Source organism: Melopsittacus undulatus, chromosome 15 (genome assembly GCF_012275295.1).
Source record: "Melopsittacus undulatus isolate bMelUnd1 chromosome 15, bMelUnd1.mat.Z, whole genome shotgun sequence".
Lineage (NCBI taxonomy): Eukaryota > Metazoa > Chordata > Aves > Psittaciformes > Psittaculidae > Melopsittacus > Melopsittacus undulatus.
Window position 1 is genome coordinate 2,870,867 of NC_047541.1, and position 13,837 is coordinate 2,884,703.

Below are 13,837 nucleotides of genomic sequence, written 5' to 3' on the forward strand. Positions count from 1 at the left end.
AAAATTCACAGCCTGAAAAATACCTACACAAACAAGGATCTCTGGTACTTCTTTTCAGCTGCTAGGAAAACAGGCTGCTCTGAACCTTAAACACCTTAGAGAGCATTACCAGGAAACACTTAGGAAGAGCAAGGCTGGGGCTGGGACTCCTTAATAGCACAGAGTCTGTGTAATGGTATCTTGTTATCTAGCAGCATAAATGCTAGTTCCTAACTCCGGCACGCTATGAACAATGACATTATCTTGAGCCACAGGGCCTGGCAGAATGTGGGGACACCCTCCTGGCTGATGCTCTGTGCAGGAGGAAGCCTCACCTGTAATGCACAAAGCACATCCTCCCCAGTTTCCTTATTGCCTTGAAGAAAACTCAGAGCTGTTCCCGCAGACAAATACAAGCCTTGAGTCAGTGGGCATAAGGCAGAACGCCCGGAGGTACCCACCTGGCCCTAGAACCGGGACCAAGGCTGATTTCAGGTCCCAGGGCTATGCCGGGGCGCACGGCCACTAGAGGTAGCTCTGCACCCACAAACACACACTCAAAGGAGTCCTGTGCAACCCTCTCATATGCAGCCAGTCTCTTCTGCTGCATCCAGAGCCGGTGGAAGTTACCCTCTCTGCCCCATCTCACCCCCAGCCTGGCACCCACAGGAGCAGAAACAAGTCCTTGCTGAGGAAGAAGAGGAGCTTTCCAGAGCCTGAAAGGGTGTAGCAGTGAGATGCTTCAAGGCCCTCCTTGCCTCTTAAATCCTGAGGCTGATGGGACATTTGGAGCCTTCTCAGCACAATCCAGGGATTATAAACAGCACTGGGGTTTCACGATCGAGCCCAGAGCATCGCTTCATGCCATGCTGCCTGCAGGCACCTCTCTATGGGGCAATGTGAACACCCAGAAATAGGCAACGATACTGGGTCCCCTTTAAGCATCACTGCAGAGAGCTGCCAAGCAGCCAGGCCAGTCCTCTGCACAAAGCCCTTTCCTGTACAGGGATACCACCCAGCACCATCCCTGCACCCCTCCTCCTGGAGCCCAGGAATGAACTTGCACCCCAGTGCACACACAACAACCATGCTGGGCAGACCCATTGACATCTTCAGGAGCCCAGCACAGCCTCTACCCACAGGGGCTTGCAGCCCGCAGCAGTGGCCCTGGAGCTGTCCCAGGCTCTTCCCACCTCAGGAAGAGCCCACAGCTGGCCAGGAGCACTCAGCTCCGGTCCTGGCTGGACTGGGGTCCCTCCCAATGCTTCCTGATTCCCCAGCCTTGTTCAGACCTGCTCTAAAAAGCAAACTCCAGCTGCTCTCTGTGCCTCAGCTCTCACCTCTGCTTATCCCCATGGGCTGTGCCCTTCTGTTTGCTAGTGGGGTCCTGCAGAGACATGGAAAGCTCAGCCCAGGGAAAGAGCCATCAACCAGGACTCCTCTGCACGCTGTTAAGCATGGGGAGAGGGGAGCCCAGTTGCCTCCCTGTGCTTAGACCATGGGCACCCGAGGCTCCTATGAGCAGCCGGCATAGAGCATCCCAGGGTGGCATCTGCTCAGTCAGAGCTGCTCCCCTGACCATGGGCCAGGGCAAGGCAAGGAGCCCCAGAGCATCTCGGGTGTGTGCAGGTCTCCCAAACCTGAGACCTGCATGAGCCCACAGCATCATTCCATACCACAACAGACAGCACCACCTGTAGCTGCTGCTTGACAAAGTGGCAAATCTCAGCTGTACCTTCTTCAAGGGTCTTGCATGGATGGGGACCCCAGCTTCAGTCTGGCTGTATTTCCATCAGGATCTGAGAGAGAAGCAGGGATAGAAAGTTTTTGAGCTGTCTTGGAAGTATTTGACCCACTCTGGCATTCAAATCAACCAGCTCCATGAGCCTGGAAATGCTCCGAAACCCAGGACATGCAGGAACACCCAAACACGGTGTTTTCTGAATGCACACAGCCCAGCCAGGACTGGAGCTGAGCAGCCTGCGCTCTCTGCTCTGTGGTCTCTGGTTACAGAAGTAAACATCACCCTGGCTCCGAGGAGTGCCAGCTCCCCCCACACCACCACAGCCTCACCGGGCTCTACCAGCAGCCCCAGCAAGGGCTTCAAGTCCCAAACCTCTTAGGCAGGCCTGTGTACTCCTCTGTGGCCCCCACTCTTTTGCTGCATCACAGGTAGGAAGAGAGGGCTCCTACCCAGAGTGGTCCATGGGAAGCATAGCTACAAAGCTACCCCAAGCAGGGGGCTTCAGACCCACATTTCAGCACAAGGAATGGCATCACAGCTGAGCCCACTCCCCACAGAAACCAAGTGTATTTGTTCAATTAAAGGGAAAGACTTAGCTGCAACAATAGCCAAACTGCATTGCTAGTAGATAATTAACAGCCTGGCCTGCTTTCTGCTGCAAGCAGCTATTCTGACAGCATGGCAGAGACTACAGTGCCCAGGGAGAAGTTTAAATGCAACCTAAAAATCCCAGCTACATCAGGATTGCATAGTGATGAAGTGTTATTCAGAAACTGTGCCATCCTATCACACACCACTTACAGCATACAGGGCAGGCCAGCACTGCAGCATGCGAGAAGAGGGGTGGGCAGTTTGTGCAAAGAGAGCAAATAGCCTGAATTAGGGGAAAATGCAAATAAACTCCAATATAAGCCCAGTGTCTGGGCAGAGGGAAGGGTGTGCTATGGAAAGAAGTGGGGTTTGGGAGCTTTAGCTACCTGGATGTCCAGGTGTTAACACCACACATGCACACTGCCATGTGGGCCCCCAAACCTTAGTATTTAGCCTTAAAATGTGAAAAAACATGCAGAAAGCAGCTCAGCCCCTTGTAGAGTCCTCTGTGCAGGTAGCAAATGAAATATGAGAGGGCTGGAGCCCAGCCTGTGCATCTGAAGGGAAAATACTGAACCAGCTTTGAGGCATCTGCTTTGTTTGGGGCAAGATGGATAAAACCCTGCAAATGTCCCAAAAGCAAAGGGTGGGGACTGTGGCCCTACCAAATCTTGTTCCCCCAGACCCTCTCCTAGATGGGGATGTGCTCAGTTTCACAAAAAGATAGCCCATTTTGTGGAGCCTTTGAATATTCAAATTGAAAGTATCGCGCAATCATTGATTGTCAAATCATTGGTTTCTAGAGGTTTTAAATACTTGGCATTAGGAGAGAAAAACTCAAACTTATTCCCGTGGGGATAAAACAATAATATTGTCGGGATCCACCTGTCATTGCTGCCAGGCAAGCAGGTCCCTTCGCCCCCACATTTGAAGCCTGTCTCCTCTTGCCCCCTTCACCTGCTCTGGGGCCGGGGCCAGGGCCACCACTGCTGCTGCACCAGGCGCCCGGGGAGGTGCTGCCCAGTCCTGCTCAGGATGTCCGGTAAGCCCTGCTGCGCCTCCCCACCGCATCCCCCCCCGCCGCCCCATTCTGGGGCTGTTTCGGGGCTCGCCGGGGTCACTTCGCGAGTGAGGCAATCGCGTCCCGGCCGAGGAGCAGCGGGGAGGGGAGGGCGGGGAGGAGGAGGGAAGGAGGCGGTTGGGAAGCGCTGCTCTGCCCGCTGAGTGCCAGCCCCGGCCGGGGAGCAGCGGAGCGCAGCGGGCAGAGCCGGGGGGAGCGCAGCGGCAGAGCCGGGGGAGCGCAGCAGCCACCCCCGGGGCTCCCCGACGGGCAGGCGCTGCCGTCCCGAGCCCTGCGGAGGGGCAGAGAGAAGCGGTCCCCGCACCCTCTTTGTGTCCTCAGCCTGTCCCGAGCGCTCCCTGCCCCAAGCCCACCCGGACACACAGCATGGATTTGTCCCCCTGTTCCTGAGCCCTAGCCCACCCCCACCACCCTGATCCCAGAGCCCCAGCTCCATCACCCTGCCCCTTCCATCCACAGCCTGGCTGTGACAGCCCTGCTCTTGATGCTTCAGCTGCACAAGACTGAGCTGGGGCCCCAGAGTGCTGGAAAAGCAGGATCCTTGGGGCACAAAGCTCTGCCATGTGAACCAGGGGTGGGAGCTCTCTGACACCCAGCCCCTAGGTTACAGATGTGTCTTCATCTGCTAGTTTAAGTTGCTCATAGTGTGCTACCTGTGCAGATCAGAGCTGAGGCTGTATGTAGCATGTACTCCTCTTGCAGCTGTAGCTCCCTGGCTATAGGGAGGCCTGGTTTGTTAAATTCAACCCTTCCCTCATTTTCCCCATCTTCAGTTTGTTGAATAGAAACAAACCAGAAAAAGATGAATAATCCCCAGCTGCTGGGAGCACAGCTCAGCAAACTGCCCTCGAGGCAGACCCGGCTCAGCCTGTCACCTTTCTGGAGGGACCTGTGTGCCTGTTACAGCATGTCTTCACCTGGAGTACCAAGGGGGCAGGAGGAGGAGGAGGGCTGGCCGGACAGGAGGATGAAGCTGTAGGGAAAGGTTAACAGCAGAAGAACATATGCAGGCGGACACCGCAAATCCAGCACTGTCTTCTTGCTGCAGCGATAGGAGAGGGGACCTGCAACCTACTGCCTTCACTAGGGGACAGTGGACTGCAGGATGAAACAACACTGGTGTTTGGTGTCTGTTTCAGCCCCATCCCTGCCAGCCATAGCATGTTGTGGTGAGAGGATGAGACAGTTGCCTAGAGTCTGCAGTGCAGGAGATGGGCACTGAAGAGCAGCCAGGATCTCTTCACATGTCCTCTGTTCTGTGGCTTGGTGCAGCTGTCCTGGAGAGTGTGTTCCACATCCCAGAGGTGGCACTGGAAGGCCAGCTTTCTCTCTAGCACTCTTTCCTCCTGTGGGTTTGACTTCTGCTGCCTCCTTCAGGGTGTGAATGTCAGCTGCCTGCGATGCTTGGTTAATATAGAGAGTAGCTTTGGGTGTTTTACCGAATAGAGCAAGTGAAAGTGATTTTTCACAATAGGTAAATTCTTTACCATTTCCTGTACTAAAAAGCCCTCTTCAGGTAGTGACTGACAATTGCTGATTAGGTTTGGCTGGATTATAGACATCCTAAATGCCTGTTTGAAATCAAAGGGTGTTGTACAGAATGAGCAAACGACAGAGGTAATCCAGGCTTTGCAAGAAGTGATTCATGAAAGCAGTCATTTTATTTGGGTTTTGTTTAGACCTCTGAGTAACTGCCCACACTTTTCCATTGTTTTATTCCTTGTCCTCATCTGCCAGATGAAGTGCTTCAGATTTGTTTCCAGGTCCTAAGGAAGACAAATATGATAGGAATTTTATATAGATTCAATAAATTAAAATGCCAAGCACCAGATGGAGCTTGGTATTAGTACACCTGTGGGGGGAACAAGGCAATAGGAAGGAATAAAACATATATGACTATGGAATATAATCAACACCACCTTTTCCAGAAATGTCTGTTTGCCCCAGGCTCAAAAAGCAGACACTGAAGAGGGCTATAAACTGTGATTACAAGTGACTTCTCAATGGCAAGTTAATCATGTTTGCTCTAAGTAGACTCCATGTAAAGCCTGACTGAAAAACATGCTGGATTTGCTCTAGGTTTTGAAAGTCTGAAGTGTCTTTTTCCCCACATTTTTCCAGGAAAGCCCAAGGTGTATCAAGGTGTTAGAGTAAAGATTACAGTTAAGGAGTTACTGCAGCAGAGAAGAGCACGACAAGCCGCAAGCAGTGCAGCAGTAAGTAAAGCTCTTGTGGTGTTTGCTTTGTCTCTTAATCTTTCTCTCCAAGACTGTAATCTCTGGGCCAAGTGGACTGCCTGTCTGAGTGTAGCAGGCTCCTGAATATGGGGGAGAAGAACATTCAGCCAGAGTAAATGCAGCAGTGATCCAAACACAACATCAAATCATCACCTCTTTGGTGATGAGTCTTTAGTGCAGGGAGAAAGCAGAACTGGTGCTTCAGAAACATAACTTGTCCTGCAATGGAAGGGCCAATATGGGCAAATTTTGGTCCAACAGCAACTCCATTATCATTATGTTGGATAAGCAAGGCAGGCCATGGTAAATGCCCCCCATGTAAAATATGGCCTGGTCAGGCTGAAGCAACAGCCCCAAAGTTTGTCTAGCAAAAAGGAAGAAAACAAAGCACAGGCAAAGACCCCTTAGGCAAGGCTCCATCCTGCTCCATTAGGGCTCCTTAGCATAATATTCAAGTATACTTAGCTAAATTCTGGTCTCCAGTGTTTTTCAGTACCACCTGGGCAGCTCATAACCCCATCCCTTCTAAAGGACAGGATGGAGATCTGTGTGTGTACACACACACATGTACCCTCTCACTTTTCCAGTCTTTGTAGGAGTCCTCTAGCTCCAGCCACTCTTAGGGATTTGCATAAAGAGGTTGGTAAATCATTAATTCTTCCTGGTTCATGACATTACAGCTTTGGATGGCGTTCAGATTTATCTCCACTCCTGCACCTCGTTGCAGCTGACTGCACAGAAAGCCGATCAGCCTGCAAGCTACAGGCAGGGAGGCTTGGGTGAGCAGTGCACAGAACTGCTTGGCTTTAGAGATGCTGGGCTACCCCTCCCCTCCATCCCTAATAGAAGCAGCCTCTCCATCACAGCAGATGTCACAGGCTGCGTGGAACTGGTTCTTGCTCCCCATAGCAAGTTTACACAGCGTTTGTTTTGCCCACACAGGAAATAATGGCAACGCAGGAGGTTGCCTTTGTGCTTTACAGAAGGTATGCATTGTCTTGGAGAGGCCCCATAGGTTAGGGCTGGCAGGATAAGCTACCTCTGTGCACTGAGAAAAGCTGAACCTGGAAACTTCTGCTGTCAGTGGTATAGCTCTGTCTGCCTTGTTACGTACCTACAGCCAAAGAGAAGAGGGGTACTCCTGTGGGTACTTTCAACCCAGAATAGGTGCTATTTAATGAATTAAATGCATGGGGATGAGCTAGGAAGTGGTTGCTAGGGAAACAAGCCACTCATTTTTAATAAAGTAGACTAAATGGAAAGTGTATGAATTAAAACTGAGGGGGAAAAAACCCAACCCAGTATTTGTATTTACAGACTAAAATCCTGGTCCCAAACAACAAGCATCGAAACTCCTGTCACTTTTGGGGTGGATTTCTTTACTCCAGCAGATTAGTTTCCTAGAACAATTGCTCTGTCTGCTTCAGCTTCCAGCATCCCTCACAAAATGAGACTGTTGGGTTTCACAGAGACACCTAGCTGTGTTAGAATGGGGAGCAATGTCAGAGCTGGTTCTCAAATGACATGAACCCCAAAAGCAGCGATCCAAGCCTGGTGCCCAGCCACGGGGATGCCTGCAATTGTCTTTAGTCATGTTTCAACAGTTATCCCTACAATTTATTAATGCCTCTCAATCATATTTATCCCTACAAATTCTCTGGGATCCTTCCACTGTGGATTGTGGCCCTAGAAATCAACGCATATTAGTTTCAAAGGCAGCCACATCTCTACTGAATCAACAGGAATAGGTAGAGCACCCTAACAAGGTGCTCTATCAAGAGCTTTACACCAAGTTGGTGTTGTGCTCCTCCAGTGTCATTATAGGCTCAAGAAAAAATCATGTTATGCATCTTGTTCTGCTAATGCTAAGGAAGTTTTCCATATTACACCCACGAGGTAGATAAGGTTTACATAAATACGTTGAAGAGAAATCCTGACTTACCTCAGCACACAGAAGAACGCTTTCCTGTGTCACAGTATCTGCAATTCCTTTTCTTCCCTTCTCTTTGGTCAGGTTTCCTGGGGCAGCAGCAGCATCCAGTTTCCAGAGTCTGTGTCTCCACCTCACCTAGGTTGGTACAAAGCCCATCCACATGTCCCTTCCCACCCCCTTCCCAATTTTTCCCACAGCCCAGAACCTTTCCAGCCCTTGGTTGAGTCAGGCACCACCAGATAACAGGCAATGCAGCCAATCAGCACCTGAAAGGAGCGCACAAAATGCAGATGAGGATCCTGTGAGGCCAGCAGGGTACATATTACCCCATTCAGGAGCACGATCACATGCTCTCATTTGTGCAGTTTATTTTCCTACAGGAAAGGAGCAAGGTCTCCTTCAATAAGGGATGCTCATCCCCTATAGAATAACATTGCTGGTGTCACTGTCTCCAGGCTGCAGTCTGTGGGTCTGAATGGATCTAGAGGGTCAGGTCGCACTGGAGCACTTTGCTGAGCTCCAGCAGTTGGCTGTTCTCACTCTCCTGGCATCCATGGGAGTGAGAGGAGTGTCAGGTTTTCAGTAACACAAAGAGTTTCTTCCTCCTGTATGTGAATATCCAAGGAAAGTGGAGAGGGGTGGAGGGTACAGCAGTCTGAGCTTACAGATCCTTCAATTATTCTACAGCCAAAACAGAGACCTAAAGGTTGGGCAGGTGTGAATCTATACATTGTATGGACAACTATCAATATTTAGGAATCAATTTGCTTATGCTACTTAAGAGCTGTGAGACATACCACAGCTTTTTCAGGCTGGAAAGTCTCCATCTGTTTATGTATTGTTCCTTCCTCCTCCCCACATCCAGCTAAACACTGCCACCCTGAACCTGCAAACTGTTAGGACTCTGAGTGACTCTACCTATGTGCAGTTCTATTGCCTTCAGGCCTGTGCCCCTCCATGTGGACAGACTTTGCTTTTAACCATATTTGAACACAGAATGAAAAGGTAATCATTCTGAAAAGTCAGATATGCTTTCATACCCCAGCAAGAGTCTGACCCGACAGCTTTCTAGGAACTCACCTCATAACACTATGTGGATGCAATGCCACGTTATCATTGACTTGCTCCATTTTGCCTGCTAAGAGGTTTGTCTCCTGACTGGCTCTTTGTAGTATTAAAGACAGATACTGAATAATCTGCTACTGTCTGGTTTTCCTTCTCTCCTAGGACCTTTTGATGCAGAACCCATCTCTTCTGTTCCCAACTACTGTCCATCATGGCAGTTTTCGAATTGCCTCTCTTGTGAAGAAAGCCCTAGCTATTTGGAACAACTGGTAGATTCCTGTCTTCAGACAGATGCACCCTCAGAACCAGCCTTCAATGGTTTCCAGACGTCCTCACACCACACTTCAGATGCCTTCCAGCCAGTCCCACACTGCTTTAACCAGGGCCTGGTAAGATTTGTGTCCCAGGGAAGCAAAACAGGGAGGAATGTCCTTTCTACACATCTGCAGATTCTCTGCAAAGAGTAGCCCACTTCCTGCTGGGGTTGTCTAACTCACAGACAAGCTCCCTATTAACACTAATGTCACAGGAACCAAACCATCCCCCTGGCTAGCCAGACCCCCTGAGAAAGGTGATAGCATTGAAATTCTGGTTGCTGTGCACATATGTCCAGCTGACACCTGAAACACCCTGTGTTTTGTTGTTTGTTTTCTCTCAAACCCTAGGCTGCTGGATCCCCCAGTTCGGCTGATCTCTCCAGCCCATTGAACTATAGCTGCTCTCCTCCTCAGCTATCTCCTTTCACACCACTGACCCACAGCCCACCCTCTGCTCTGGACTCCGAGACTTACAGCTACCCTGCAGAGGAATGGTCCTGCCATACCCCCTCCACGTACAGCACCTCTGCCTGCTGCTGCACTGCCTATGGCTCCCAGCATGCGGACAACAGGGTCCCGCAGTACTTCCCCTGCCCCAGCACAGACTGCATGGACTACCTACCGCCCATGGCCGTGGCCGATGACTTCTTCAGAAGGGATAGGAACTGTGACATCTGCTATAGCTAATGGGGACTGTGGTTTTACACATCCACTGTATCCAAATCAGATTAATTGCCCATGAACTATGCAAAGCTGTGCTGCCTAACACAGTTTATTCTTCACTACTCACACATTTTCTGCATGACACTGTCACTACATTAAACCTCCTGTCTTGTATGGTCAGGGGTATTGGGGTGTTCTGTTGTGGTGGTGGTTTGGGGTTCTTTTGCTGCCTTACCAAACACATGTAATTAAGCCCTTTTTGATACAAATAAATAATTTGGTACATATGCGGAAGGCTATTCATTCTTCATGCACTTTTCTGCTAATGATGCAGGATCCTGACCCTGTTTCTCATAAAGGTGAGGAAGAGAGACTTTCAGCAACCTGCACAGAGAGTAGTTACTCAGCAGCATGAAAGCAGCTTACCCTTTCCAGCAGACAGAATCTGCAGCAGATAGTCTATACGTATCTCAGCACCCAGCACACTATCTACAGAGAAAGCTGTATATTACCCTGCTCTGACATGGATCTGCAGTTTTGTGGCCACTGTTTCTGCTCAGACTGCCATGATGATATTCTCTAGCAATCTTGCAGAGAAGAAAAGCTGCTGTTTTCCATGCAGGCCCAGGGTTTAGCCTATGGGTCATGTGCCAGAAAGGCCCTCAGGCCTGCACAGAGATTGAATCCAGTGCCAAACATCTTTGGCTGCTGATCAACACCAGCTTCCCTCTACAGTCAGGGTTTCAGTGAGAAGCTGCTGTAGTTTGGCAGCCCTTTGTATAGTTTGGTCTCTTGATATCAGGTTTTCTTCACCATTCAGTGTAATCAACTGCACAGGAGCTAAATGATTTTTTTAAGTAGATAATGGGAAAATTATCATACCTGAAGATTCCCTGTTTCTTGCATAAACCCAGACTTTTTAAGACTATGTCTCACCTCCTTTCAATAGCACTTGGTGAGGCAGACTGCCAAGCCACCCATTTCTCAGCTGAGTACCCAGCCTGGAAACAAAGAAGAGTCTCTCCATATTAAATCCAACACTAATGAAAAGAAAAAACAACTACAAGTTAGAAGGGAAGACATATACATAATTTAACTAGCTGTATTGGTGAGTTTACAGGTGAAAATGGTAAGCATTCAACAAGACAAGTGCTCATATTAACACATCTTACAGCAAGGTTTGTAAGTATCCCAGTCTACACTGCAGTGCCACCAAGACACCCTAGTAAAGCATTAAGTCTAACAACATATCTCTCGCCTCCACATCAGGCAGATATCTAAATCTAACACATTATCTATCAGCAGACTGTGCATTTATCAGTATCTATACAGCTATCAGTGGGCACACTGCATCTCAAAGAGGACTGCTCTGCACTTGATGTGCAGTGGAGAAGTTGTGTTCATCACTGATGGCTGCTGTTTAGGCATGACCACTTCAGAATGGCAGTGTGAACATGAGCACTACAAACCACCCTACATCCCATTCTTATTCCCACTCCTTGGATGTCACATGACCCAGGCAAAAAACCCCACTCCTCCAGTGGGGCAAGCTGGAGGGCTGGGCTGGTCTCACCACTGAGCTTCCACACTTAGAACAGCATCCATTAAGTAGCACTACACTCCATCCCTTGCCACCTCTTCCTATTTTTCTGTTGCTCTTCCTCCAGTTGTTTTGCAATCCCTTTGCCAGGAACTGGAAACATATTTTAGACACTGATCTCCAGCTCCTCGTCAATAGCTCCAGGTGACACATGCAGTGCAAGTAAAAGCTTGCTGACTGTTGACATAATGATGTCTTGTTGACATAAGAAAGGAAATAAAGCCTTCAAAACAACAGAGATGGACTGTTCAAAGGTTGATTGTGTGTTTTCTGGTTATGAAGAACATTCTCCCTCCCCACCTCTTTTGTCCCCCCAGAAGGGAGGGGGAGTTAAAGGAAGGTAGTTTGGGTCACATCTCCAACAGGGTTGGCACAGCACTACTGAAACACTGGTATTTCATGAGTCCCTGCCAGCTGAAGTTCTGCCAGCCTGTATAAACACATGTTTACACAAAAGTGAGGATCACCCCATTCTTACAAAAGCCATGAATAACTCCAGAAGTAACCTGCAGTTATAGAGAACATTAAAGGTTCTTATTTTCAGCTTCTTTTCCAGTTGCACAGAGTATTTGATCAGAAAGATTTGCTTGCCAACTGACTGGTGACTTTTCTATGGTGCCACTTAAGAACATTTGTTTGGTGATAACAAGCCTTTGTTATTAGCAATTTATCCAAAGCCACAGATAGGAAGAGATAAACTGTGCAAATAAAGGGGTATCACATGCTGCCAGCACTGCTAAAGTTATAAAAGCTACAGTTCCCCTGAAAGAGTCATCAAAACCTGAGGGGTTAACTGTGAACTAAGATACTGCTCAAATGGAAGATATTCACGCCAGCACAGAAGTCTTAACATTCAGGCCACCTTTGAGCCTTAAAAGGGATTTTCTTTACACACAGGCCAGGAACTGGTAGGCTTGACAGGGAAAGGTGCTTTATATGCATGGGGAAGCAGCAGCCTCCAACTGTCTCGTGGATCCAGGCCAAAGACAATATGAACGTTGTTCATTGTTGATCGCAGTTGGCTTCAGAGCAGGCCTCTAATGCATGAGCTTTGGGAAGCTGAACACAGATGTGCCTGTAGAGAGAGCAAATCCTTCCTGGGTCGGTCATAGGTTCTTCCGTCTGCAAATCTCATCTGTCAGCTCTGAGTAACAGGCTGCCAGGGTGATGCTTTGAATGAAGCCACATCCATTCCTCCCCAGACCAATATTTTCCCTCAAGCCCTGGAGATGGTGATGCTTACAGACTACAAGCCACTGATGGTGTTGCTCTGTATTAAACACCAACAGCAGGCAGATACAAAAATGAAGAGGTAAGCCACTCTAGTAAATAGCTCACGTATTTGTTTCACTTGCTGCAAAAGGATTTCTGCCATCACATAGACTTTTCTAAATGGCAAAAAAACTTTATACATTTTCCCTAGTGCATCACATGCAACATGCTAGTCACAATGTTACAGTTTTATTGCTAGCAAGTTCAAGAAATGGATATTTCATTGATCATTTTGTCTTGACACACAGCACTAACTCACTGTTGCAGTTATCACTCAATCAGGGCTTGCTGTGACATCCCTTCAAAGTAATAAAGCACATGCTTTTGCTGGCCTATGCCCAGATGCATGCAAATTTATGCAAACATATGCAAATACAACTCAGCTTTTTATTGTCAGCGGATGTTGGCAGGTTTGTAAATATGATGTAGTGAGAAGCAATAGCGAAACAGCAGAGATGAGGTCTGCGAAAGCCGAGATCTCCGCATTCCTTAAGGACTTTTGTTCAAGTCTGCTAAACAGTTGTTTAAACAGTCCAGGTCTGGGAGTCTGACAAGTGCTTTAGAAATCCTTCATTTGAGTTAGTCAGTGGGGGGATAAAGGAAGTTACAGCAGTGATTTCAGACATGTGCCCTTCATCTTGTTGTTTAGTCCTGTTAGAAATAATAACTTGTGCAACACTGAGAAATCAGTGAACTCTGATTCAGAATGTGTACTGAAGATGAGACACCCTTTGTGAAGGGGTTGTCAAAACATGGTCTTCTCTTCCAGCAGGGATCTACCTTCAATCCTATTGACCCAGCAGACATTGTTGCCAGTTGATTGCATAGCAATTCACAAATCATTTCACAGAAAGGATAAGAAGAATCTATTAACACGCCCCCTTGGATAATAATGGCAATAGAAAAGCACTTAGCACATTGCACTCTGACCCTGCTGTGCACATGCATACACAGCTTAAAGATTTTTTACCCTGTCCATGCCTAAAAGCTGTTCAAGACCCAAAGGAAGCCTTGGTCTCCTATACAGGCATTAGCTCAGGTGAGGTTTCAGCTCCTCACACTGTAGCACTTCCCGAGCTGCTATATACCATCAGAGCTGGAAACTTGGATTGGATCAGATGACTCAAAGAGGAATCCCTTCACTAGGAAGCATTCAGGAGCCACACAGAACTGTACTGCTGAGAACCTGCCCTGCTTAGAACCTTCCCATGTAGCTGCACTTACAAACATCTCTCTTCTTCAGTGTGGTGGCAATGGACAGCTGCTTCAGCTTTCTTCCACAAAGTGCTAAGAAATGGGGTAGTAGCAGCTTGCAGAAACCCTCTCCTGGAGCTCTTGAGTTCAAATGTCCATTC

At 48.5% G+C, this 13,837-nt stretch overlaps 1 protein-coding gene across 1 annotated transcript; it reads left to right on the plus strand.

The window, feature by feature from the left end:
• The first annotated feature begins 485 nt into the window (after positions 1–485).
• POU2AF3 (POU class 2 homeobox associating factor 3) lies at positions 486–9,634 on the plus strand. Its single transcript, XM_034069621.1, has 4 exons — positions 486–510; positions 5,517–5,615; positions 8,793–9,019; positions 9,296–9,634. The coding sequence occupies exons 1-4, from the start codon at positions 486–488 to the stop codon at positions 9,632–9,634; spliced, it is 690 nt and encodes a 229-aa protein (XP_033925512.1).
• The last annotated feature ends 4,203 nt before the right edge of the window (positions 9,635–13,837 follow it).

Bases quoted from the DNA above. Each gene is read 5' to 3' on its own strand.
- POU2AF3 (XM_034069621.1), top strand. From the start codon at position 486: ATGCCGGGGCGCACGGCCACTAGAG. The intron at 511-5,516 runs GTAGCTCTGCAC...ACATTTTTCCAG, and splicing joins GGGGCGCACGGCCACTAGAG to GAAAGCCCAAGGTGTATCAA. The intron at 5,616-8,792 runs GTAAAGCTCTTG...CTTCTCTCCTAG, and splicing joins CGCAAGCAGTGCAGCAGTAA to GACCTTTTGATGCAGAACCC.